The following is a 24,075-nucleotide window of genomic DNA, read 5'->3' as shown; positions in this document are numbered from 1 at the left end:
GAGGTAAGTCAAAATGGCCGATTAGTGAGGCAGAACTATAGCGCTTGTTGATTTTTTCCACTCTGAATACAACCCTGTAATAACTAGAATATTATTAGTTGGTGCCATAGTTCTGCAGGATAGAATAAAACTAGCCAGTTCTGCATAAGACAAACTCAACAACAGCCAGTTGAACCTGTGACCAGGGCCAACGAACATTAACCGTTTCTTGGTATAGTGGCGAAGCTCGAACCTGTAGGGGGCAGTAAAGGCGTGTGTTCATGAGGCGAGAACAAGAAGTCAGATCAAACCATTATTTTTATTGCAGATGTGGGAACAGTCAATCAACATGCCACTTGGAAATGTTCAGCAGGAGCGGAAAAAAAAGGAAAAAACAAATTTCCCTTTTGAAAACAACGCAGAAAAACAATTTCAAAGAAAAATCCAAAAACAAAACAGATTCAATAGTTTTACTTTCAAACATCTATAATATTAACAAATAATTCTCACACTAAAACGAGTTCACTGGGTTCAGGTGTATGTTGAGTTGAACGAAAAGCTCTTTAAAGTTCTTCACTTGATTCAAAGTTTCAAAGTGATTTATTGTATTTAAGAGGGAAGATTTCTCAATCTCCAAGATTTTTTTTACACTAAAATGATAAAAACTTTTCTTTTAAAAAAGTGCTCAAAACTCTACTGGAATAATGAAAAACAATGATGCATTCAATGACGTTATTCTTTTGTCTGTGTACCTTAACGACTCCTTCAATCTGGTCCAACAGCTGTGATGCGTTTACTGACCCGGTCCTTTTAAACAAATGCATCCAAACTGAACAAACTTATTTAAACCCCTGATTGACAAGGAAACTGACAATAGTCACCCGCCTCTCTTCATCTCAGAACCAACGATGCGTTCACTGACCTCAACTAATCTGCATCAAAAACACAGTGAAAGAGAAGCTTTGAAAGTTTGCTTCCACTTTGAACCCAAAAAAGGATCATCAATTATTCGCTCCTGCAGCGTAAGAGGAAGAACAAAGAGCCGGTTGTTCACGTCATTATTTAGTTCAGAGAAAACAACTTCTGCGGCTGAACGTGCCTTCAGTAGTGCAAGTTTGAAATAAAAATAAAAAAACGCTGGATGAGATTCTGACGGAGCTTCTGAGCAACTCATGATTAATCAAAGATGACTCAGCAATTTCCATATTGTTCGGCGGCCAAGTTAAAAAACGGTTGCTGTAAAATCAAAACACTTTCGGCTCAAGCTAAAATTAACACACACACGTACAGACACACTCTTGTGATAAACAGTGCAGGTCAGTTCAGTAGGTTTCGAGAGTTACTCTTTCCGAGAGTCGGCGTCTTCCTTCATCTTCTGCTCCTGCATGCAGCTGCGAGCGGAACCTGGAAGGACGACGCAGAGTCAGTTACCGTCGTGACACAGAACAAGTGATGTTTGCCGACTCACTCATCTCCGCCAGCCTCTGGATCAGAGTCGAGTCGCTGCCGGATTTACTGCGGACACCGAGGACGAGAAGAGACATCGTTTAGGGAAGTCAAAGTCATTTAGAGGGAAACGCGACCAAAACAATTGAACAGAAGTGAAACTGAATGAAAAAAAATATTAATACATATATATAATATAATATAGTATAATATTTATACATTTAAGTCACCTTAACTCAACATGATCTTGTATTACTCTTTAATATCCACTTGTTCAGATAAATACCTCTATTACTATTTAAATAAATAAATGGTTTAGGGTTTCTAGTAGCGAAAAATAATTAGAATAAACCATTTATTTAATTGATTAGACAATGTTGGTCTTATTCAGTAGTTTTATTTTTTTTATGTAACACGACACAAAAACATTATTGTGAAGAAAACCTTTATAAAACACAAAGTCCAGCCCGGAGGCCTCTAGTGACCTTTGAGCTGACTTCATAATGCCTTCACATTTGGTCAAATATTTATGATTCGTTTTATTCTTGCGCCACATAAAACCAGGAACTTATTGTTAATATATGTATTATTACTTAATAGGATCATATATTTCAAATTTCAGTCAATAATTCTGTTTTTATTTTCCTCTTAAATGTTTGACGTTTTTTCTAATATCACAATAAGCAAACATTGTTTTTAAATATCAAATTCAAAAGCGTAAATAAAAGAGAAAGTATTAAATTGTAATCTTGGTGGAAAACAGGAAAAAGCAGATGATGAGATAAAAGTTTCGTGAACCTTCCGTCGGCTTCATCCTGCCCGTCCACGTCGAAGCGCAGCCTCTTGAGGTGTTTGGGGTTGGTGCCCATGTCCAGGCTTCTCTTGGAGGAGCGGTCGCAGCCGTTCACCATCTGGTTGATCATCTGGAAGCGGTTGGACTGCTGCAGGAGTTCAAGGTCACGTTAAACATCTCGTTTGAAAGCACCAGGAATGTTTGAGCCGGTGAGCGACACGTACGAAAGCCGAGCAGCCGAAGGTTTCTCCGATCGACACCAACATCCTGCGACGCAAACAAACGTGTGTTGAATGAAACAAGTCGATCTCTAGTCTCTCACATTAACGTATGATTTTCTTTTAAAGTCCAAGCTCGTGGCTGGAGGAAATACCTGGATCGTGGAGTCATGATTCCTGGAGACATGCGAGAGCTCTTCATGGGGGAGATGTAGATGTTGTTGTTCCCGGGGACACGCAGAGGAGAGTTGGGGAACTTGTAGGGGCTGCGAGGGATTTGAGGAATCGGCGAAAGCGGCGGCGGCTGCAGGGAATCATCACGAAAAAAGTCAGCTCTTGTTCTGGTAATAACGAGGCGGGAGGTGGTTTACCCGTGTGGAGGCGTACTGAAGGATGTTGGTCTTCAGCTTCTGCATGAACACGTTGTTGTAGAAGATGATGATGGAGTCATATTGTCCCTCCGCGATCAGGACGTGCTTGAAGGTCTGTGGCACGGAAACCAAAAGTTTAAAATGTCTGAACAAGGACCACGGGCAGGGCGGTCGCTGAGGACGTCACCTCCTGGCAGGCGTTGGGCATGTTCTTGTAGGCCGTGACGATGGCCTTGAAGCGCAGGTCCACCCCCTTCACTTTGCAGATGGCGTACAAGGCCGACATCATCAGCTGCAGAAACGCCATATTCACAGGGCGGGGTCACAAAGCGCTCAAACAACGGAACAATACACGTGTAATAATTAAAAAATGAATTAAGAAACCTGGTCCAGGTGTCTGTCCCTCATCAGGTCGTACTCGTGCTGCAGTGTGTGCTGGAACAGAGTCCAAACGATGGGTTCCAGCTCGGGGTGAGACGACAGCAGGTAGGAGCAGAGCATCTTCAGGCGCAGGTAGGCCAGTCGGTACACTTAGAACAAAAGAACGTTTTTTAACAACAATGTTCAAACTTTTTAGGATTTTAAAAACCACGCTGTTGCAGGCAGACTCACATTTCTTATAGAAGAGGCTGAGTGATATGGACTTTGGCTGTCGTTGCGTCTGGCTGGCAGCAGGGGGCGCAGGTAGCGAGGAGGGCCGGGCGGGTGAGTCTGGAGGCAGGACTCGGACGCCAGGACGCACCGGGGAGAGATATCTGGCGAAATAAAACTCTCAGTTACAGTAGCAACACCGCTTTAGGGTTTATTGACATCATTATTTAAAGTTCTTATTTGGATTCAAAACTTGTTGGTGTGTTTATGAAGGAAAATCAGAAACTTTTATTACCAGAGTTGGAATTTGTTGTGGTGGTGTTACAGAATATATAAATAAATTAAATAAAAAGAGATTCATAAAATGAAATACATTGACATAAAATAGCATAAATAATGAAAAATAGATAAATAATAATGTATATTTTGATTAAAATTACATTAAAAAATTTAAAAGATAAAGTTGTGGAATCCATTTCTGGTTGTGTCGAAACTGATAATTATTGTGTCTCTTACCACAACTTTCATATCACGTAAGTGAATGAACAATAGGACATTTACATGGAAGGACTCTTGTATCACTTCTGGTAAAAAATAATTTCAAACTCGTCATTACGTCTCTTCATTGAATCTCAAGTGGACATTTTTTTCTTCATCACATTTTTAATGTGTCTTCATCACAGGAAGGATCCCCTTATTTATCTTCATTCACTTGTATGTATCTATTTCTAAAAATGTATAAACTGTTTTTGCATGTTTTTTTTCCAGTTAAATTCATCATAGGCTTAAAAAAGAGCAACCGTGGCCATTTCAATTTTTTATTGAGAAATTTTAAATAATTGTTGTTAACCGACTGTGGGAGTGTTGTTGTGACTAAAAATATCTCATATCATCCAGTAAAAATATAAAATGAGGTGATTAATTGCAAATCATTAATTATAGTTACATTCAGTGCTTTATTTTTTATTTGCATGAATATAATATTAGTCCTCCGTTTACAAGTTGTCTTTATGCAAAATAAAAAATAAAAATTTATATTTTTATATATATATATATATATATATATATATATATATGTCACAGTAGAAACTGGAATCAAAATCTCTAGTAGTAGAGTTCCGGATTCTACTAGTAGAGATTGGAATTCTACCAGGACAATCTCCAATTCTAATAGGAGGAATTCAGATTGCTTCAAAATGTTTTGAAATATAGACTGAATCATTTCACACCTAAAATTCCTAAAAAACCTTCAATCACATTCAATACACATTGTAACCCTGGGGTCAGCCTGCTTTCTGCTGCTGCTCTTCCTCTGCCATCACTCTTTCAAGCTACTTTATGCTGTCATTTTGACATCAACTTTGGAACTGGCTTGGCAGGGGTGAGTTAGCTCTTATATACCGAGTCACTAATGAAAAAAAACGGTTACGCATAATGGCCAGTGCTGAAAATGGACATTCTGTTTGTTCCTACAAAGGAATCTGCGTTTCAAACAAATGCAGGTGCAAAGAAGCTGGACTGCCATGCTCAACAAAGAGTCACACTTCTACTGTGGGAGTATGCCAGAATGTATCATAAATACATTATAAATATACAGGGCTCAAAATAATGCATTTGGCTATTCCAAGGTCAGAGTGTACTAGAGTAGAAGTGATACCATGCATGAAAGTTTAATTTCTTTTGGATATTGATAAGCTGTTTTAAAGTTGCTGTCTTTAAAACTTGGCATGCTTACTATAGGTATTAGCAGTATACTGACACTAAAGAAAAATACCTATTCTCTAACTTCTGTTGGATGTGTGTTCTGACAGTAGGGTTATTATTTGTGTAGGGTTATGTATGTAGGTGTCGGTGTTTGTGTAGGGTAACTAGGGCTACAATTGTTGAGTCAAAATAGTGAGTAGTAAATAGCATATGTTTGACATTTAAGTGCAAGAAAAACGATAACCTCTGTATTGTCAGTTGTATAACTTGTTTAAAAGTTTGCATTAACTATAGACTGGGGTTACTAGCGAGTAGTATGCAACAAATTGAAGTGTTAGAGTTCCGGACTCTCCTGGATTCCAGTCTCTACTGTAGACTCTACTATATACAGTATATATATATATATATATATATATATACACAGTATATATATATAACACTGTTATGTCTATTGGTCTTGTGGTCTAGGTTTCAGGGTGAAAACAATGGTCAGTTACACATGAAGTTGACAAAGATTAGTCTAGTGAATGGTGCACTATTTATTTTCTGATACCTTAACTTAAATAACTTGATATTTCTATTTTCTAACGATGGACAGAAAATCTCATCTTTATCAATATTTTGATCTGAAAATAACTAATTCACATTAAGAAACGTGATGCTTTGTAATGAGTAGGTCAGATTTGGAAAAATATATATATTAGATCAAATAAATACAGATAATAATTAAAGTTTTAATCTCTTAACAGCACTAAAATTAATAATTTACCGCAGCAATGTGGATGGATCCTACTTTCTTTGTTTTTTGTAAAAGGGAACTCAAGGTTAAGGGTTTGAGAGGGACAACGTGATGCAGAGGGACTCACAGGTCAGCTGCAGTGTGGTTGTGGTTCAACGGCTGAGAGAAGTTTGCTGGAGCCTCCGTCTGTTCTGCTGCCCCGCCCTCGTGCTCCTGCCTGAGCAGCTCGAACAGAGGCGAGCCCTGCAGACACAAAACATGGATGCCAAGCTTAGAAAACAGACAGGAAAACGGTCAGCGAGAGACCAGCAGTCAACACTGAGCAGTTGTGACACAAACATGAGCTTTTGATGCGTGTTTAGTCAACTGGACTCATAGTGGAGTCTGGAACAAGTTATGTGACTTATTCAACTCTTCTTAGTTGTAGTTTCTCTTCTCACTTAAAAAAAAGATCACCCATTTAGGGTAAGGGTTTCTTATAAACATACAACATAAATGTTTCCTGCCCTCTGTTTTGTCCTGATTTTTATTTAAAATCTTTATTTATTAGATGGTGTTAGTTTTCTTCTACAACTAGAAACATCGGAAGTGAAGATGGACATAATTACATTTAGCACAGTCAGCATGACGGGAACACGACCCTTGAAATATGGACTGTTGTCATAAACTGAAGCACGAGGAATTTTGATTCCTGCCATATTGTCAAGGTCTTTGAAAGCAGCAGAGTTGCTTTCACTATCTTTAACACTTTTAGCTCACACGTCAGTCACACAAATGTATTATTAAGTAACAAAGGTCAGTTTAGGTTTAGTTGAAGCTACGAAACTAACCAAAAGTGTTTTGCGTCACTATCACCATAAGTCATGCAAGAGCCACAGGAAATGTGTTTCCACATGTGTTCAGAAAACAAGACACGCTCATACACATGAGTCTGCACTGCTACACTTGCTAGTACACACAAAATCAATTTTCTGCATGACACTTCCACACATCAACATCAAAACAACATCTAGTCCAGGGTTTTCCAACAAAGTTTTGGAGATCATGGGAACAAAAGCGGGATGAGGAGCGTTGGTTTCCAAGGCTTTTTATTTAAACCACAATTAAACCTTTTATTATTCCATTATTATTACCTAAAAATTAAAGTACATTGTGTTTCCTTTATATCACCCCCTCAACTGAATCATTTTTTTTATCTTTAATTTAATAATTTTCTCAAGTTGATATTAGTTTAATAAATAGATTTTTTGTGCCTCCTGCTTTTCAATGCACCATTCCAACATGATTTGACCATTGTCAATTGAATTTGCAGAAAAAGCTTAAAAAAACCCAAACTAAATTAAACAACGTCTCTTTTAGTCAGATTGGAGCAAAGTTGTTATTTTTTGAAACCAAATTAATTCTAGATTTTAATTATAGTGTCACGCCTATTTCCTCACATGGTCATGAAAATATTTGGTCAAAGACCAGTTGTGAGTGTCATGTGGATGCTCCTGGTAAACCCCCACCTCCTTCCTTCGTGTCACAGACAGTCACTGAACACCGCATAGAAGAAGCGCAACATTCAAAAGCGAGCACAAGCAGTGAGCTCACAGCAGGAAGTTTGCTTCTTACTCTGATATTCAAACAGGCACAGACAAGTTGTGAGCACATTCTTCCGGTCATGTTCGACACACCCTGACGTTTGGAAACTGAACCTGGTTATTCTGTGCTGCTGCTAGTATTTATAGTAAATACCACAAAAAAAATGTACTTCACTTTTTCCTCTCGTGAGAAAAACAGGAATTGAAACCAACTTTAAAGAAAAAAAAAAAAAAAAAAGACCAAATATATATATATATATATATATAGCTACACACACACAAATAACAAGCCCTTATTCAATTTTCTAATTTAGTAAAACAAGTTTTTTTATTTGCTATTATTGATTGGTTATTACGATATGACCGAGTCAAATTTCAGGTGAGAAACCAAGCAAGCATGGGGAGGACTTTGACTCGGCGGAGAACTCCACCCCCAGAGCTCAACAGATTCTTTGCGAGTCTGACAGGCAGTTTTGTGCTCTCAGACACGCCGATCACACACATTTCGGCGATTGCGGGGTCTTCGGGAAAGGAGTGGACTACGCCGAGAAAGATCTTTTTCCCTTAACATGGAATACAACACCCTTCAAACCATGTGCTGCAGCTGATGTGTATTTTTCCATCTTATTTATTCGACTGAAAGACTGAACGTTCTGATCCGTCTCAAGATGAGTGTGAGCAGCCTTCAGAGTGTCGGGAACATCACCAAGTGTGAGAAGGGCGACGACTTCAAGTACCCGCTGTACAGCACGGTGTTCACTCTGGTGTTTGTGGTGGGGTTTGTTTTCAACGCGCTGTCTGTGTACATATTCGGCTGGACGTTAAAGCTACGGAACGAGACGACCACGTACATGATCAACCTCGTGGTTTCGGACTCTTTGTTTGTGCTCAGCCTTCCCTTTCGGATCGTTTACTTCATCAAAAAAGAATGGCTTTTCGGGGAGGCGCTCTGCAAGATGTCGGTGACGTTGTTCTACACCAACATGTACGGCAGCATCCTCTTCCTCACCTGCATCAGCGTCGATCGCTTTCTGGCCATCGTGCACCCGTTTCGGTCGCAGGGCATCCGGACTAAGAGGAACGCCAAGCTGGCCTGCTGTGTCGTGTGGCTGATGATTCTGTCCGGGAGTATACCCACAGGTCTGTTCCTGGACACCACGTCGGACAAGAATAAAAACGACTCCACTAAAAACTTCTGCTTCGAGAACTACTCCAACAAGCAGTGGAAGTCGGAGCTCATCAAGGTGGTGGTCTTCATCGAGACGGTGGGCTTCATCATCCCGCTGCTGGTCAACGTCTTCTGCTCCGTCATGGTGCTACGGACTCTACGCAAGCCCCAGACCATCAGCCGAGGCGGGAGCTTGAACAAGAGTAAAATTCTGAGGATGATCATCGTTCATCTCCTCATCTTCTGCTGCTGCTTCATTCCCTACAACGTGAACCTCATGTTCTACTCCATGGTGCGCGCCAACGTTCTGAAAGGGTGCCACGCGGAGGATGTGGTCAGAACCATCTACCCCATCGCCTTGTGCTTGGCCGTGACAAACTGCTGCTTTGATCCGGTGATTTACTATTTCACCTCCGAGACCATTCAGAGCTCCATCAAACGGAAATCCACCGTCTGGCACAACGGCGCCAGGCTGTTCGAGAAGCTACAGGGGGACAGCTCGCAGAGCAGCCCCAGGACTACACCCCGAACTTTGGCGATGGTGCCTTTAAGTACCAAAGACTTCACGGAAGCTACTACTGCCTAGTCGCTGTCAAGCATGTACAACCTCTGGATTGCAAGGAGTTCCTGTGACGTTAAGGTGTATAAGCAGAGTGATACACGTGTATACGAGGTGCTCAGATGAACTAAATCCTCCAGCAGAACATCAACAGTTTCCAGTGTCTAGCTGCAAATTCAGAGCAGAATTTCCCGCTTTGCTTAAGCATGAACAGTATTATGAATTTCTGTTGTTTGCTGATCTATTTTAATCTATTTTTATTTTGGCACTTTATAGAGCAGCATGTGACAGCTTTGGAAAATTGTCGGAAAGAAAATAAATCTTTTCATTATTTTGATTTGTTTTGAGTCCAACCGTACTTAAGTCTAGGGTCTCCTTACACTCGACTACACTGAGTGGTAAATTCCATTAACTTGTGTTCGATTACGTAACCGGCAGCTGGGCGCAGTCACCAGTATTTGCATTGCTACCAGAACGTTTGGATGTAAAACAGAAAGACCAAAAGCTCAGACAGAAACTTGAGCCCACAGGTGTGGGTGACACAGACATGTAACTTAAGTTAAGTAAGTTAAAGCTAAACCTACATGTTAGCCGGGGACATGTATGAAGGCATGTTGTTTTGTGAGTTAACAAGTCAATATCAACTTTAACCCCAGTTTTAGGGGAATGTTTGTTTCAATACATTTTTGTTGACTCAACAAATTTACTTAAATACATTAAATATTGTCCTATCTTTAAATGTCCTCATTTCTTTTTTAGTTAATACAAGTGAGATGCGGCTGTAAATTACACCCAAGACAGAAAGCAAGAACACTAGATAAGCTGAGAGACTTTTTTAACCCTCATTACATCGTCTATAAAGCCTTATAATGCAATGTAATGTCTGATAAATGTTCTTTGTGATACCATAATGTATCAGGATTAAATAAAGAAGTCATGAGAAATGAAATGTTAGCTCTACGTTTACAATGACATGAAACATGAATTGAAACAGTATAAGGTGGACTAGACAGATTTCTATAATGAAACAGATGGAAATGTATTAATTAATTCTAATTTGTGGTTAAATATTTGAACAAAATACTAGTGAGAAGCACTTGTATCCTGATTCATATAAACTACCGACTTCAGAACAAGAGCTTTATAACAACCTCCCAAAAATAAATGTGTAAGCTTTTTAAGTGTGTTTATTACATGAAACTATTATTAAAGAGAATCCTCGAGAATTGTAATATTATGAGTGTTACAAATGCATTGAAAGACATGTTAGGAGGAGGAATAGTTTGAAAGGGAATGGTTTATTTTGTTCGGTAGAAAACTGCCAGAAAGAGATTCGAAAAGTGGGAAGGAAGTCTGTGCGTCTGCAACAACAATGAACATGATAATCAAGTCATTTATTACCAACAGAACAAGATTACAATGTTAATCTGAGTATAATTCAGACTGCTGGGAAACTAACTAATTATTGTACAGTTTTAAACTTGAAGAAAATAAGGGGGAATTTAAGGATGTGTTTTGGGTGCGTTACAGCCATGCTTGGCTGCATTCCACTGAAGTTCTGCCCGAGGGTCTGCTGACAGTGAGGGCAGAACCGCGATGATGAGCCGATTGTGAAATTTCAACACGCAAGAAACAACTTGCCTCGCGAGTCAGTTGTGCAGTTCTCAAGAGCAGCATTGTTTCACCATCATAATTGAACGGAGACAGAGGTCTTATCGCCGCCTCAAACTGACTCTGGACTTTCCTTCTGGCTTTATGGCGGCAGACTTTGATAGCACATGTTGTAAAATAAGGTTCGAGTTTCTAGAGCCTGCGACCTCTAGTGCTTGAATTCCTGTCCTACAGTTTTATTTTCATTTTCATGCAAAGTCCAAATTGAATGCGTTACTGAAATCACCACACAAAGAGCTTTCAGTCTTTACAGTCGAACAAATTTTACTTTTTTCTCTTTATGGATGAGTATTAAAAAATACATAATTTCAGTTTAATTCACTATAGTGATAACGTTTTTTTTTTTTTTTTCTAAAAACTAACATAAGCATGAGAATTTTCGAAATGTAGATCTGCTTTTCCCGGTTAAGTGTAAACTGATTTTGTTCAAACCAACTTTTTTTGCAAAATAAAAAATTGTCTGTCAAATATATTAACAAACCTAGGTATTATTTGAGGGCATTAATTGTGTGAAACACTTGTCTGGGAAGATGATCTTGAGTAATCGTAAATAAAGTTAAGAACAAACAAGACGTAAATCAAAATGAAGCACCAGAATCTTAACACTGAAATCCCTCTTAGTTTAAAATTTAGTTGGATTAAAAGAAGGTGTGCCACACATACTAAACTCTGAATCCACTGGAATTTAGCAAGAGGTTAAATATGCTCATACTGTAACTCAACCTTAGTCTTTACGATTGCCTGTAAAGGCAACGACTGAGGCAGAGAAAAAAAAATGTTTGTGCCAAATCCTCAAGACAGGGTCCTCAACCTTTTTTAAACCATAAATTAAATGTAGGTATTATTCATAATAACCAATTCATGGTAATTAAATAAAACATTTATCTGGATCAAGGCAAAGCGGAGCGAATACATCTCCACACTGACAAGGGAACATCTCGTCCTTCTACAATCAAGCTCTACATGTTGCTGGTAGAAAGAGAACAAGAAAGGCTTGTGAGTCCCAACAATGGCTAGCATTTGTTCTTGTGTAATGTCCAGGGAAAGAAAACATTTTGTCACATGTACGACCATGAAAGAAGACATCACATGATGACCTTCATGTCTTCGTTTCACTTCACTAGTCAAGAGACTTTCTCTCCGTCACAAGATCAAATTGTCCTTATTCTCCAAAAAACCCCTGTTGACCTCAGATACATGGAAATACAAGAATTCCTTATACTATTACTAAGCAGATTTCACAATGACAGCATGATGCATAGACATCTCAATATTACAGGGAAGATTAATTCCGTGTCATTTATCAAGATTACCAGGACGGTTAAATATTAACTCAAACTCGGCCTCATACGAGCAATAACCGCGTGTATTTAATTCTGAGGCTGTTGCGTCTACATAGTGATGACACCAAGAGAGAGGTGGGGCTGTAAGTGTGTGTGTCTGTAAGAGTGTGTGTGTGTGTGTGTGTGTCAGCATCATGTGCGAAACTGCACCCTGAGTGGTTGGACCTGCTACTTCTTCACACCAGATGACTGGAAAAATACATTTGTCACCGCTAAAATCTGGTGAGTGACGCCGACTAAGCCAATTTAAGAAAATTGTCAAGTAATTATACTGCATTAAAATAGACCAAATGTCATTACGAATATTATCGCAAAAGTATGTATGCAAATATGAAAATCTCAATCAATGAAAATAAATCAATTTGCATTGATTTTAGCAACTAAAAGGATTGTTCTTAAATAGAAAATAATCAGTTTGGGTGGAAAAAAAATATAAATATATTAATTGTAAAATATTTATAATAACTGCAGCTGTTAAATTCATACAATATCCCTTTTCTTGCTTTATATATTTTTTTCTGTCTTTGAGTTACTCTTTTTCGTTTTTATCTTTTTAAAACAAATGACATCTTATTTATTTTATCACTAACCTCATATTGAAGATACCGTCGACAGGCCATGTGCATTTCAATTCACCTTCATTTGGCAAACTTTTATTAGTGTTTGAGTTAGAAAGTGAGATGGAAATTTATCTTCATTTAGGATAGTTAAGCATCTTTTTTTCCTCCTTTTGTCATGTGTTTTTTGTTGATTAAAGAAAGTGTTTTATTTTACAGTGACATTTTTTATTCTTTGAACTTCTGAGATAGAGAGAAAAATGTATTGTTGAAATAAGTTTCTCTCTCCACCACTTTACTTATTTTTATGAGGGATTTTTAACAGTAAATATGATGTCCATTGCATTAAAGTTAAATTACTGTCATTCCTTGTCATATCGCAGTTCACCTTCCACTTGGTCGATGTTTCACAAAAAACACTACTAAATGTATTGTAGCAAGATACAGTCAGGAATGGCAATGCTTATTGTTTACACTGTTAAACAGGTGATTTATATAAAGCATATAAACTAATAAAGGTCAACTAATGTGAAAACCAAAATCATCTGACTCACCCACATGTTTAAAATGGTAAAGTCTTCCTCTCCAAGATGCAGTAAGTCTCTCCTCATGACAATGTTTTGAAGTTATTACTTTAAAAAGTTCTCCCCCCCGTTTTAAATCTCAGCGAACGAGAGGTTACAAGAGCAGTCCATTATGATGTAATAATGGCTTCACTCCTCCTGCGGCCAGCTGTATTCAAACCCTGCTTTGTTCATACAATGAGTCCCTTGGAGGAGGAGACTTTCAGTATTGATGATGCACAGTGACAAATCTTGGTGTTTGACAAATCACAGCAGAGTGGGTGTGGTTATGGCCATACTAAATGTTTTCAAATTAAACAAGTGAAAATTCTAACTCTCCCTATTCTCCCTACTCTCCGGATTTAATATAATTCAGAGGGTTTCACATCGCGACCCCCGCCATAAACAAGATAGTAATGTATACAGTAAAATGTATATAATATCATATTTTTGGTTGATGTGTGTGTCAGGTCACCTCATGACTAGGCATGGATTTGTGGAACACAACGTCCCAGTCTCTTCTGTCCAACTGCAGCGTGGACACTAGCTACCGCTTCGTCTTCTTCCGGGTGTCGTACAGCATCATCTTCTTCCTGGGCTTGGCCACCAACAGTCTGGCTCTGCACAGGCTGTGCGTGTCGGGCTGCTCCATGACAAGCACGGCCGTGTACATGTTCAGCCTCTCGGCCGCCGACTTGTGTTTTGTCATTTCGTTGCCGCTGAGGATCTTCTACTACCACCACAGTGCCCGGGCCTTGTCCATGAACGTGAGTTGGAGTCCCGGGGCGGGGTACTGCCAGTTGACGTTCACGTTAAAATACATCAGCTTGTACGGAGGAATCTTCTTCCTCGTGTGCATCGCGGTGGATCGCTACTTGGCGGTCGTGCACCCGCTGGCCTCCCCGCTGCGCAGGCTTCGTGGGGCGCAGCTGGTCAGTGGAGGCGTCTGGTGTCTGGTCCTGGGTCTGAGCGTCAGTCTGCCGCTGCTGCGATCAGCAGCCACGCACAAAGACCAGCCTTGCCTGCTGGACCCGTCCTCGCCTCGACACAGAACCATCATCCTCTACGTGCTTGGGTTGGTGATGCTGTTCTTCCTGCTGCCGACAATCCTCCTGCTCTACAGCTACTGCAGGGTTCTCCACGTGCTCCTCCAGAAACACTACAGGTCGCCCCAACTGTGCCGCAGTCGCCAGCACACCCTCAGAGTCATCTACTGGGTCCTGGGCATCTTCCTGCTTTGCTTCGTCCCATATCACGTCAACCTGCTCTTCTACACGCTCACGCATGTGGGGCTGCTGCACAGCTGTGCTCTCGCTACGGTGGCAAAGCTGCTGCACCCTGTGGTGCTGGTGCTGGCCAGTTCCAACTGCTTCCTCAACCCCATCATCTACTGCTTCTCCAGCAGCCTGATCAACAAAGAGGCTCAGAAGAACCTCGCTAAGGGGCATCGAAGACCAGGGGTGGGCAATTAAAGACTTTTAGATTATACTCTGCCACTGCTGCGAGGGGTCGTGGAGCCAAGTAAATGTAATTTATTTTAATAGGTAGTTGTGAGGTGTTTTTACAAAGTTTGGAGAACCTGTTTCAGTTCAGGCTTCCAACTATGGCAGCTTAAAAACACCTGGACATTGACTTGTCGACTGTCAACTGAAAAGTTTAATAATTCAAGTGCAACAATAAATGTTTGTCGTTGTAAAATTCATCATCTTAATTTTCTTGTTCATGTCTTTTCATAGTAATAAGTCATTTTTCATTGAAACTGCTATTTAACAACCAAATGAAAAAAGAAAAATCATAGATATTGATGATGTTGAATAATGTTTGGGAAATGCAACTTTCTTCGTTGAAAAAGCTACAAAAATAACTTGCTTAAGCACATTTCTAACAATTGAACACCCATGAAATTCAAAGGGGCCACCATCAGTATCCTCTTCAATCCCATCAACATTGTCGCATTTCATGTTTTGACTGCATAAATTACAGGGGTGAGAAAAATAACAGTACACTTGATATTCAACAAAACTGTATTTTTAAATATTGTTTTTTTGCTTTTAATTCAAAGTTAATCATAATTGGTTTATGTTTAATATGATTGGATTAGATAAATGAACAATTAAGTGAGATCAGCAGCTTTTAAAGCTCATGATTGGACATATTTTGGTTTCAAAATAAATAAAAGAAGTTACGAATTAGTCAAGAGTCATGTGGTCTGTAAATTCTGCAACACCAGAGTCAAGTTCTCAATCAATACTACAAATATATACTTGTTTCGACAGTATCAGGATACATCCTATCGTCACCCCTGAGTCGTGATGCGCATTGCACCCCAGATTCTTGAAGATACACACCCGTTGTATTCATCAGCCTACATATGAAAAAAAAACATGTTAAAACTGACCCTGGTCCAGGCGAACCTCTCCAGGATGAGGTTCTCGCAGGTCTCCAGGTGCTTAACAGCATCCTTGCTCAGAGTGGGATGGGCCTTGATGAAGCTCTCAATGACTTTGTAGAAGTCGAAGGAAGTCAGGCAAAGCACATCCAGTATCCAGGGAAAACACAGGCCTGTGTCCAACGACCCTCCTCCTCCTCCTGACTTGAAGCTGCTCTCTGTAGAGTCACAGGGAAATTAACGGTTGCTCCGACTGACAAAACTACTTGAATCTCACCATCATAGATTGAGATGACAACCTCCAAAGCACAGGCAAGGAGGGAAGTGTGGAAGGTGGCATTGTTGAGAAGTTTACTGAAAAAGACGTAAGAAAATGAATCACTCAGGATTTATTTATATGCAGCGTTATTGTTTACTATAGATTTAATGCACACATAAAATGATCTTGTTCAGAGTAGCAATGAGATAACGGAAGAATGAGGACATAAAGGTTTGTGACTTGCAGGATCAAGGTGTGAAGAGAATTGCTGTTACAACTGGAAGTTGAAAGAAACCAAAGCAACCAATTAAAAAAAACACAAATGCCAAGACATACCTGAAATTCTGCACAGACAGTCGCTGCTCTTCCTGCAAAGAAAACAAAAAAACATAGTTATAAGCTGATGTAGTTTGATGTAGTAACAAGGTTTTGACCATTTATTTTGTTCAAAGGTTGTTTTGTTATAAATTTCTATTCAGGCAAATATATAATATTCATAATTTCGTTTTTTTTTTAATGAAAATTAATCCTTTCTAAAAGTTCTTGATTTAGATGCTTTGCTTTTATCCCATTTTTAATTAAACGTGTTTTCTGGAACACTGAGTTTGAAAAACAATTGATATAAAAAGGAAATGAATACGTAGAAGGAATGACAAAAACATTACTGACATTTTACCCATAAAGCAAGAAAGTAAAAGTAACAATATATAGTTAAAAACAAATTGCTAAATCACAGAATTGTATAGTACTTTACCGATTTCAGCATGGCCTCCATGACTTTGTAGTAGAGTGAGACACCGAGCTCAAACCTCTGGAAAAGATTTCGAAAACACAAGTTACATTATGAGCAGAAAGATTTAAATGCACAACAAATTCAAACTCTCACTTGTTTCCCCAGGGTCTCGCAGCTCGGACCAACCGACTGACCGAACCTCTGATTGAATGTTTGTCCCAGTGTGTCCACGCGCTTCAGCACATCCTGTGTTGGGTTCACGGTGCAGTTCTGCCAAAGAAGTTAAATAAGGATCAAGAAGGTTGTTTTTATTGTACAAAAGGTGATGGTGAGAAAACAAACATTGAAATATTTCTGCAGGGTCAAAGATGGTTGATCTCCAGTGGAGGTCAGATCTCCGCGCAGCCGCTGTATGGAGGTCATCGCGGTTCTGAGGAGAAAAGGTTTTACTTAAATGAGATTTGAATAAGATCACCAAACAAGTCATGTGATCAGTCTCTCAGTAGGATGACAGGAACACATCAAAATTTCTCATGAACCTACTTGATGGGAGTCTGCGGTGGGATGAGCAATGATTCTTCTTCTGGGGAATTCTTCTTCGGTGTTCTCTCCACCGGAGCGCTAGAAACCAGAAGAGAACTAATGTTAGTCAGTTTTTAAGGTTGAATAGGTAGAAATTACTTGTACTTACATTTCAGCTTTAGGAGGAATGACGGAGCTGTCACGGTCAAAAAACAAGCGTCCATCAATGTCTCCGCTTCTCAGGTAGTGCTCTTCATATTGTCTGTCCAGTTCAGTCGTCTGTGGAGGACAGTTTTAGATCTTATACATCGAACACACACTTTTCTGGTTTACATCGTTTAACAAGTTGATATTTAAATTGAGCCATTGATCATGTTAAGTATTTCCTTTACGTGTTTTTCTCATGTAATCCAGCACCTAGAAGTGCACACACACAGATTCACCTGACCATGAGTGAAAAGTTAAAATTAAGTCTCTGTACAAGAACTCCTGCTTTTTATTGAAATGGTGGTAAATAGCAGTAAAGGAGAAATGAAGTTTAGCTTAAAACAAGTGATTGTAGCGATGAGTTTACCAAGAGGCAGGTAGACCAAGTAAGAGTGGTGTTTGGAGTGAGGAGGGATTGTGAGTCTGAACAATTTTATTTTAGTCTGAAAGGTAGTTTGGCAGAGTTCATTCACATTATGAGTTATTAATAACCATGAACAAGGTATAATTATTTGCAGTTCAGGATTTCTTTCAGTTCCACAGTAATTGAAAACACCTGATAACTCATTCTATTATGATTCAGTTTTTCTACCAGTTGACAATTTAAGGTTTGTTATATATGTCAAATAGAGTATTTATATATATTTTTAGCACTTCTATTGTACCACAGCTACTTCTTCTTCTTTTAAACGGTTCACTGTACACCATCAAATAGCACATTCATTATAAATAGTAATTTATCCATTTATTTATCTTAAATAGGCATTTATCTTGAAGGAATTATATTTATCTTGAAGAAAAATGACAAAAACAGCCTCGTATTTGTACAAAACATACATAAACCAGATCAGCTGTATGTAATACAAGGATTAATGTCACATTTTCAGGGTTTTTTTGGGGGGCAAATTGTTTGCTTCAAATTATTGTTGAGATTCGCAGGGGTTGCCCTCAACTTTCCTCACAGATTCTGCCTGAGCACATCGATCCTTGGTTGCCCGGGAGATCGACACTCATGTTCAATTTCCTTACGAGGCTCCTTGTCTTTGTCAGCAAACAGCATCATCGTGCTTCAGAGAATTGCACCCATGCAGTTGTAATAACTCAAACTGGCTGAGTGACGGCAAACAGTGTTTCAGCAAATATGTTCCCAACACATTTTTATGGAAGAACAAACACAAACCAGCAAGAAAGGGGAACAACCAGCAGCTGGTCGGCACGATGACAGTAAACAAAGAGCTGGATGACACATATAACTGTGCCACTTTACAAGGCAACAAACTTAATTATTTTGGAGAGTAATATAATCTTATAGGTCGTGACCGAGTTTAAAAAAACATCAATTTAGTTTTGTGGCAGTTTGTGGAGGATGAAAATCACACAGCAATAAAGTGATCACATGGAAGTCATACTGTGTAAATGAAGGTCAGTAGTCAACTCTTAACTGTCCCTCATTTTTTACGTTATATACAAAAAACCCTGCATTAAACAAAGTCTGCAAAGAACTGACCATTTAATTAATTTGTTTAAACAACATTTATTAAATAACATAAAATTAAGACGTTTTTATTTGTTCAGGCTTTTCCTTGATTTTCTGGAACTCCTGTTGTGTTATCAGTTTTATCTTGATCTTTAAAATATATACTTTATTGAATATTGTTTTGATTGTTTAAGTGCTTTGTGACCCTGGTCTGGAAAGCGCTATATAAATAAATATTACTTACTGACTTACTTAGAATTTGCAAACACAACATTGCAAGAGTTGCCATCCCTCTCAAAAACAGTGACAAAGCTTTGCCGATCAGCCACCAATCAGAATAAAAAAATCATTATAGTGACCAGTCGCACTATACAGCAGTGTATAGAAAGGCATGATGGGAGTTCACCATTTCGTCGGCACCATAAATAAGGTTGGTGTGGTAATAAATCCCTTACATGAAGTTCAATGGTTGTTTGTCTGCTATTCAAATAAATCACTGGTTTCAAAAAGTGTGCAACTTACCTGGAGCTTTGCCTCTCCAGCTTTTTACAATACATTTAAATAATACCGTGTGCAACATTTTATTGTGAGACCACCAATAGCAAAAAAAATACTTGATTTGCACACATTTCTCAACCATAATAAATATTCATAATTTTAGCTGTTAACTTGACAACAATTGTGGTTACGATTATATCAGGTTTTTCTTTTCTGGCTATGCAGGTTCAAGGATGAGATGAAGGAGTTTGCAGATGATGAAGTGATTTTCAACCATTTATCATGTTTAAAAATCTTTTTTCAAATCACAAATAAAAGGCAAATAGATAAAGCGATCAATGACGTTCATGGAGCAGAAGAAGTGTGTAGTAGTTACCTGAGAGACATCTAGAGACTTTGGAAGATCAAGCGAGCCCAGGAAGGCAGAGAAACTTGTCTGATAGAGGTTCTTCACCTAAAAAACAACCAGTTAAATAAAGAACCATTTAAGTTTGTATTTATATATATATAGAATTAGAAATGTTACCTCATCAGCATTGCATTCATTTTCTTTGCAGAGGACTTCCAGAAGCTGCATGTCCATCACTGGTTCTGCCGCGCGGGATTTGGCTTTGCTCTGGTTTCGTCGAGAAGTTTGTGGAGGAGGGCTCGGAACTTTACTGATCGACGATTCTGAAGAGGATTGAAATACTCATTCGTGAAACACTTAAGATTTGATGATTTGGGTTGCGACAGATGTGATGACATTATGGCTTTATTTGTGCAGGCATTTTCTAAATTATCTTGTGGCTGTTCTGTTTGTCACTACATGACCTTTTAATGTTTTTAAATTTGTATGTATTCTGAACTGTGTTTTGTTTTGTTGTTTAAGCGCTTTGGTCTGCGAAAGGCCCTTTACAAATAGAACTCACTTACTTACATAGAAGATGAAGTGTAATAAAAATGCATCTTTGACTATTCATTATGATGCAGACATGAAGAGGCTGTGTGAGTCAAATTGAACCTTATTTAGGAATAAATGAGCTGTAAACTCAGATATTTTAAACTCAAACAACTGTAAAATCGACACGAAGATCTTACTGTAAAGAGGTTGCAGCAGGACGACAGGGCAGCGCTTGATAAATAACTCAAGCGAGCAGAGAAGCAACTGGAACGATATGACCAAGTCGTCCTCCATCTGCAGAGCTCTTCCTGAAAACATGGGAGAGAAACTTTATACAAAAATAAAGTATTTTCCTTCTCGTCCTCCTCCGTCTTCATCCTCTCCTTCTCCTCCAACTTCATCTTCCCTTCCTCCTCCGTCTTCTCCTTCTCCTCCGTCTTCATCTTCTCTTCCTCCTCCGTCTTCATCTTCTCTTCCTCCTCCGTCTTCATCTTCTCTTCTTCCTCAGTCTTCATCTTCCCTTCCTCCTCAGTCTTCATCTTCTCTTCCTCCTCAGTCTTCATCTTCCCGTCTTCATCTTCTCTTCCTCCTCAGTCTTCATCTTCCCTTCCTCCTCGATCTTCATCTTCTCTTCCTCCTACGTCTTCTCCTTCTCTTCCTCATCCGTCTTCATCTTCCCTTCACCCTACGTCTTCTCCTTCTCGTCCTCTTCCGTCTTTATCTTCTCTTCCTCATCCGTCTTCATCTTCTCTTCCTTATCCGTCTTCATCTTCTCTTCCTCATCCGTCTTCATCTTCCCTTCGCCCTAAGTCTTCTCCTTCTCTTCCTCCTCCGTCTTCATCTTCTCTTCCTCCTCCGTCTTCATCTTCTCTTCCATCTTCTCCTTCTCTTCCTCCTCTTTTTCTCCTTCTCCTCCGTCTTCTTCTTCTCTTCCGTCTTCTTCTTCTCTTTCTCATCCATGTTGTCCTTCTCTTTCTCCTCCGTCTTCCCTTCCTCCTACGTCCTCATCTGTTCCTCCTCCGTCTTCTTCTTCTCTTCCTCCTTCATGTTCATCTTATCTTCCTCTTCCCTTCGTCCTACGTCTTCTCCTTCTCTTCTTCCTCCGTCTTTATCTTCTCCTCCTCCTTTGTCTTCTCCTTTTCCTACATCTTCTTTTCTCTTCCTCCCAAGTCTTCTCCTCCGTCTTCTCCTTCTCTTTCTCCAACATTCTTCTTTCTCTTCCTCCTACCTCTTCTTCTTTTCCTTCTAGGTCTTCTTCTTGTTCCTTTCTCCTACGTCTAACATTCTTTTTCCGGCACTATTGACTCTTGACTTCTACATGAATTACAAAAAAGAACACTCACCTTTAGCCAAAAGAAACAAAGTCCAGCAGCTCCGCAAAGTAGCCTGCTCCCTGAAAAAACAAAGATCATTTTAGGCCAAAACCAAAAGTAAATCCTGTAAACACACGTTTTACTCAAGATACTTAATAAAACTAAAACTCTACTTACTTGCCAGTGGCTACGAATATATTCTTACAGATTCTGAAAGAAAACAAAGACACTTTGTAAAATTAAATGATTCAGAAGCTACCAAGATGTTCCACAGAAGAGTAGAGGTTTAATGAATTCTTCCAAATGGGGGTTGCATTGTTTCATGAGGAACTCTTAAACTCCCAAGTCTACACAGCGGAAGTCTCTGGCAGACAGCCAAGCTTAATATCTGCACAGTGGGTGCAGCATAATAAATAGCGAGAGTGGGATTGAGCGCCCTAAAACTTTTTGCAGTCTTTAATTGGGAAACGGCTAATCTTTAATGTAAGACTTTTTATAGTGCTGATGTTAACCATGCTTTATCATGAAGTAGATACAAATTTAAACCATTGCCCTATTTGTAATGCTATCATCCATCAGCATCAAACAACAATCAGAAAATCTTACATTACTGTTTTTTTCTTTTAAGATGAATGGTCTTAGATTATAAATTAGAGTCATTTCAACTCACTTCTCAAACCGCTGACACAAAGCCAGCAGTGTGTTGTATCTCTTCTCCAGCCTGGTCAGAGCTGAATTAACTTTTGTGCTTATTGTGTCCAGGTTCACGTCCAACTTCTGCACCAGAGCCAGAAACTGCTTCACACTGTAGATTAAAAAAAAGGATTATTTTAGGGCATAAAAACAACCAAAACTGTTCTGATTCAAACTTGATTATTAACTCCTCTACACACGATACAGTGCAGATTAAGAAAGAAAAACACACAACACTATTTAAACAGTAATTTTGGATTATTGCGCATACGAACAAAATCAAAATGTTAATTTAGGCTCATGTAAATTTTCGTGACGGACTGACATAAGAGGTCAACAAAAGGTGTATACAGTAACATGCCAACACACCAGCATGTAAGTAAGTAAGTAAGTAATATTTATTTATATGGCGCTTTTCGAGACCAGGGTCACAAAGGGGATGGTTGTATTTTGCCTACCTCACACCAACTGCTTTCAGAACCTGCGTCAAAGTGAAACATGCCACGTCCATATCGGTCACCGTCACATAAAGGCAGGCGGCCCAGAGCTTCTTATGACCCTCCTGTGGGAGAAAGAATAATAATAATTGCTTAGAATCATCAGTTATCAGTGTACACAGTTTGTTCAAAATGTGATAGGATTCTTATCAACAGGCACGACAACTAATTGATCTAATAATAAATCAAGTATCATTTAATGTTTCTTGGTGGTGTCAATGGTGGTTGGTGTCTGTGCCAGCCACGAATCATTAGAGGAACATGAACAGCTACAGGCGAACCATTTTAAAAGTGAGATGTTGCTCTGCATTATGATGCAACCAGCACCTACACCATTTAAAATATGAACAAATACAAGTCTTGTTTATTTATTTTCAACCTCTTTTTTCAGGCTGGATGCAGAGGACATCCTCAACATCTCAGTAGCGGCGGGAGTTGTCAGATAAATTCCCAGTGGCAACTTGAATTTAAGTTGCTTTGGTTACAGATGACTTCTAAATCACGTGAAAGTATTACTCAAAAATGTGTAAAAGAGGAAACCAGAGACACACAGAGGAGATATTACCAGAGGGATTAATAAAGTTAATCCATCCATCTATATTAGATCAACAAAGGGCTGTATCGATGATACAGTAGCAGTGGATATTTAACAAAATAAAACAAGTTTAGTTTAAAACTGGTGGTTGGGTTGGGTTGATAGGAACTTCCTAAATGTGTATGACTTTCTGTTGAGGCATTGATGTGTATTATCATGTCATGACATGTAACCAGGGGAACTTACACCCACTTCATCCAGGGAGTCCTGGACGGTCCTGGAGAGGGTCCAGGCTCGATCACACACCGGGTCAGTGACATGGAGACTCTCACACAGGGAAACAAACTCGGCTTCCTTGTCTTTGTGTCTGAAGGAGAAACACAAACGGTGTTCAATAAACATGTTGACAACTGCAACGTGCAGTAAATGCTTGTGTAAACAAAGGGAAACCTTACTTTTTCAGAGAGAACTCTGGACTCTTGTCCTTCTCGTTTGAAGGCGAACTATCAACACTGGCTTTGGGCTCTTTTCTCTGCGCGGTCCCACCGCTGCGCCTCTTTGGTGGCATCTTTGTGTTCGGATATTGGACAATATGTTTCTCTAAAATATCAACGAAAAATGCCAAACGGTTGTTGATGTAATGGTTCAGTTTAAAAGGTTTAAATCCCTCTGCTTGGGCGCAGTGGCGAACCGATAACAAGAGCGGCTTCCTGGAGCGACCAGAGACTGGTGAGTTTGATTTGCCTACCGTCGTGACTCTACACGGGCGGAGATTACCTTGCCC

The 24,075-nt window shown here is 39.3% G+C and overlaps 2 protein-coding genes across 3 annotated transcripts; one reads left to right on the top strand and one right to left on the bottom strand.

Annotated features, from left to right (window-relative positions):
* Positions 1-279: 279 nt before the first annotated feature.
* On the bottom strand, positions 280-23,979 carry rb1 (retinoblastoma 1). 2 transcript variants are annotated; one of them, XM_087807542.1, is made up of 27 exons: positions 23,747-23,979; positions 23,538-23,658; positions 22,718-22,821; positions 22,237-22,371; positions 21,744-21,776; positions 21,597-21,646; positions 20,451-20,561; positions 19,897-20,042; positions 19,747-19,824; positions 17,358-17,467; positions 17,210-17,287; positions 17,009-17,096; positions 16,820-16,936; positions 16,688-16,744; positions 16,270-16,301; positions 15,952-16,028; positions 15,684-15,892; positions 5,969-6,084; positions 3,420-3,562; positions 3,192-3,337; positions 2,995-3,099; positions 2,808-2,921; positions 2,592-2,740; positions 2,443-2,485; positions 2,224-2,366; positions 1,448-1,494; positions 280-1,383 (listed from the first exon to the last, which is right to left on the bottom strand). In XM_087807542.1, exons 1-27 carry the CDS (start codon positions 23,857-23,859, stop codon positions 1,319-1,321), a joined length of 2,730 nt encoding a protein of 909 aa, XP_087663668.1. In that variant the 5' UTR covers positions 23,860-23,979; the 3' UTR covers positions 280-1,318. The 2 variants fall into 2 exon arrangements, with proteins under 2 accessions (XP_087663668.1, XP_087663669.1); XM_087807543.1 differs by having other exon boundaries at positions 23,544-23,658.
* Positions 7,883-9,488, top strand: LOC148066437 (lysophosphatidic acid receptor 6-like). The gene has a single exon (XM_087807878.1). The coding sequence runs from the start codon at positions 8,093-8,095 to the stop codon at positions 9,176-9,178; it is 1,086 nt and encodes a 361-aa protein (XP_087664004.1). The 5' UTR covers positions 7,883-8,092; the 3' UTR covers positions 9,179-9,488.
* Positions 23,980-24,075: the final 96 nt, after the last annotated feature.

The sequence above is a fragment of the Callionymus lyra genome, chromosome 14 (genome assembly GCF_982586985.1).
Source record: "Callionymus lyra chromosome 14, fCalLyr1.hap1.1, whole genome shotgun sequence".
NCBI lineage: Eukaryota > Metazoa > Chordata > Actinopteri > Syngnathiformes > Callionymidae > Callionymus > Callionymus lyra.
This window is presented reverse-complemented; position numbering and strand designations above follow the sequence as displayed.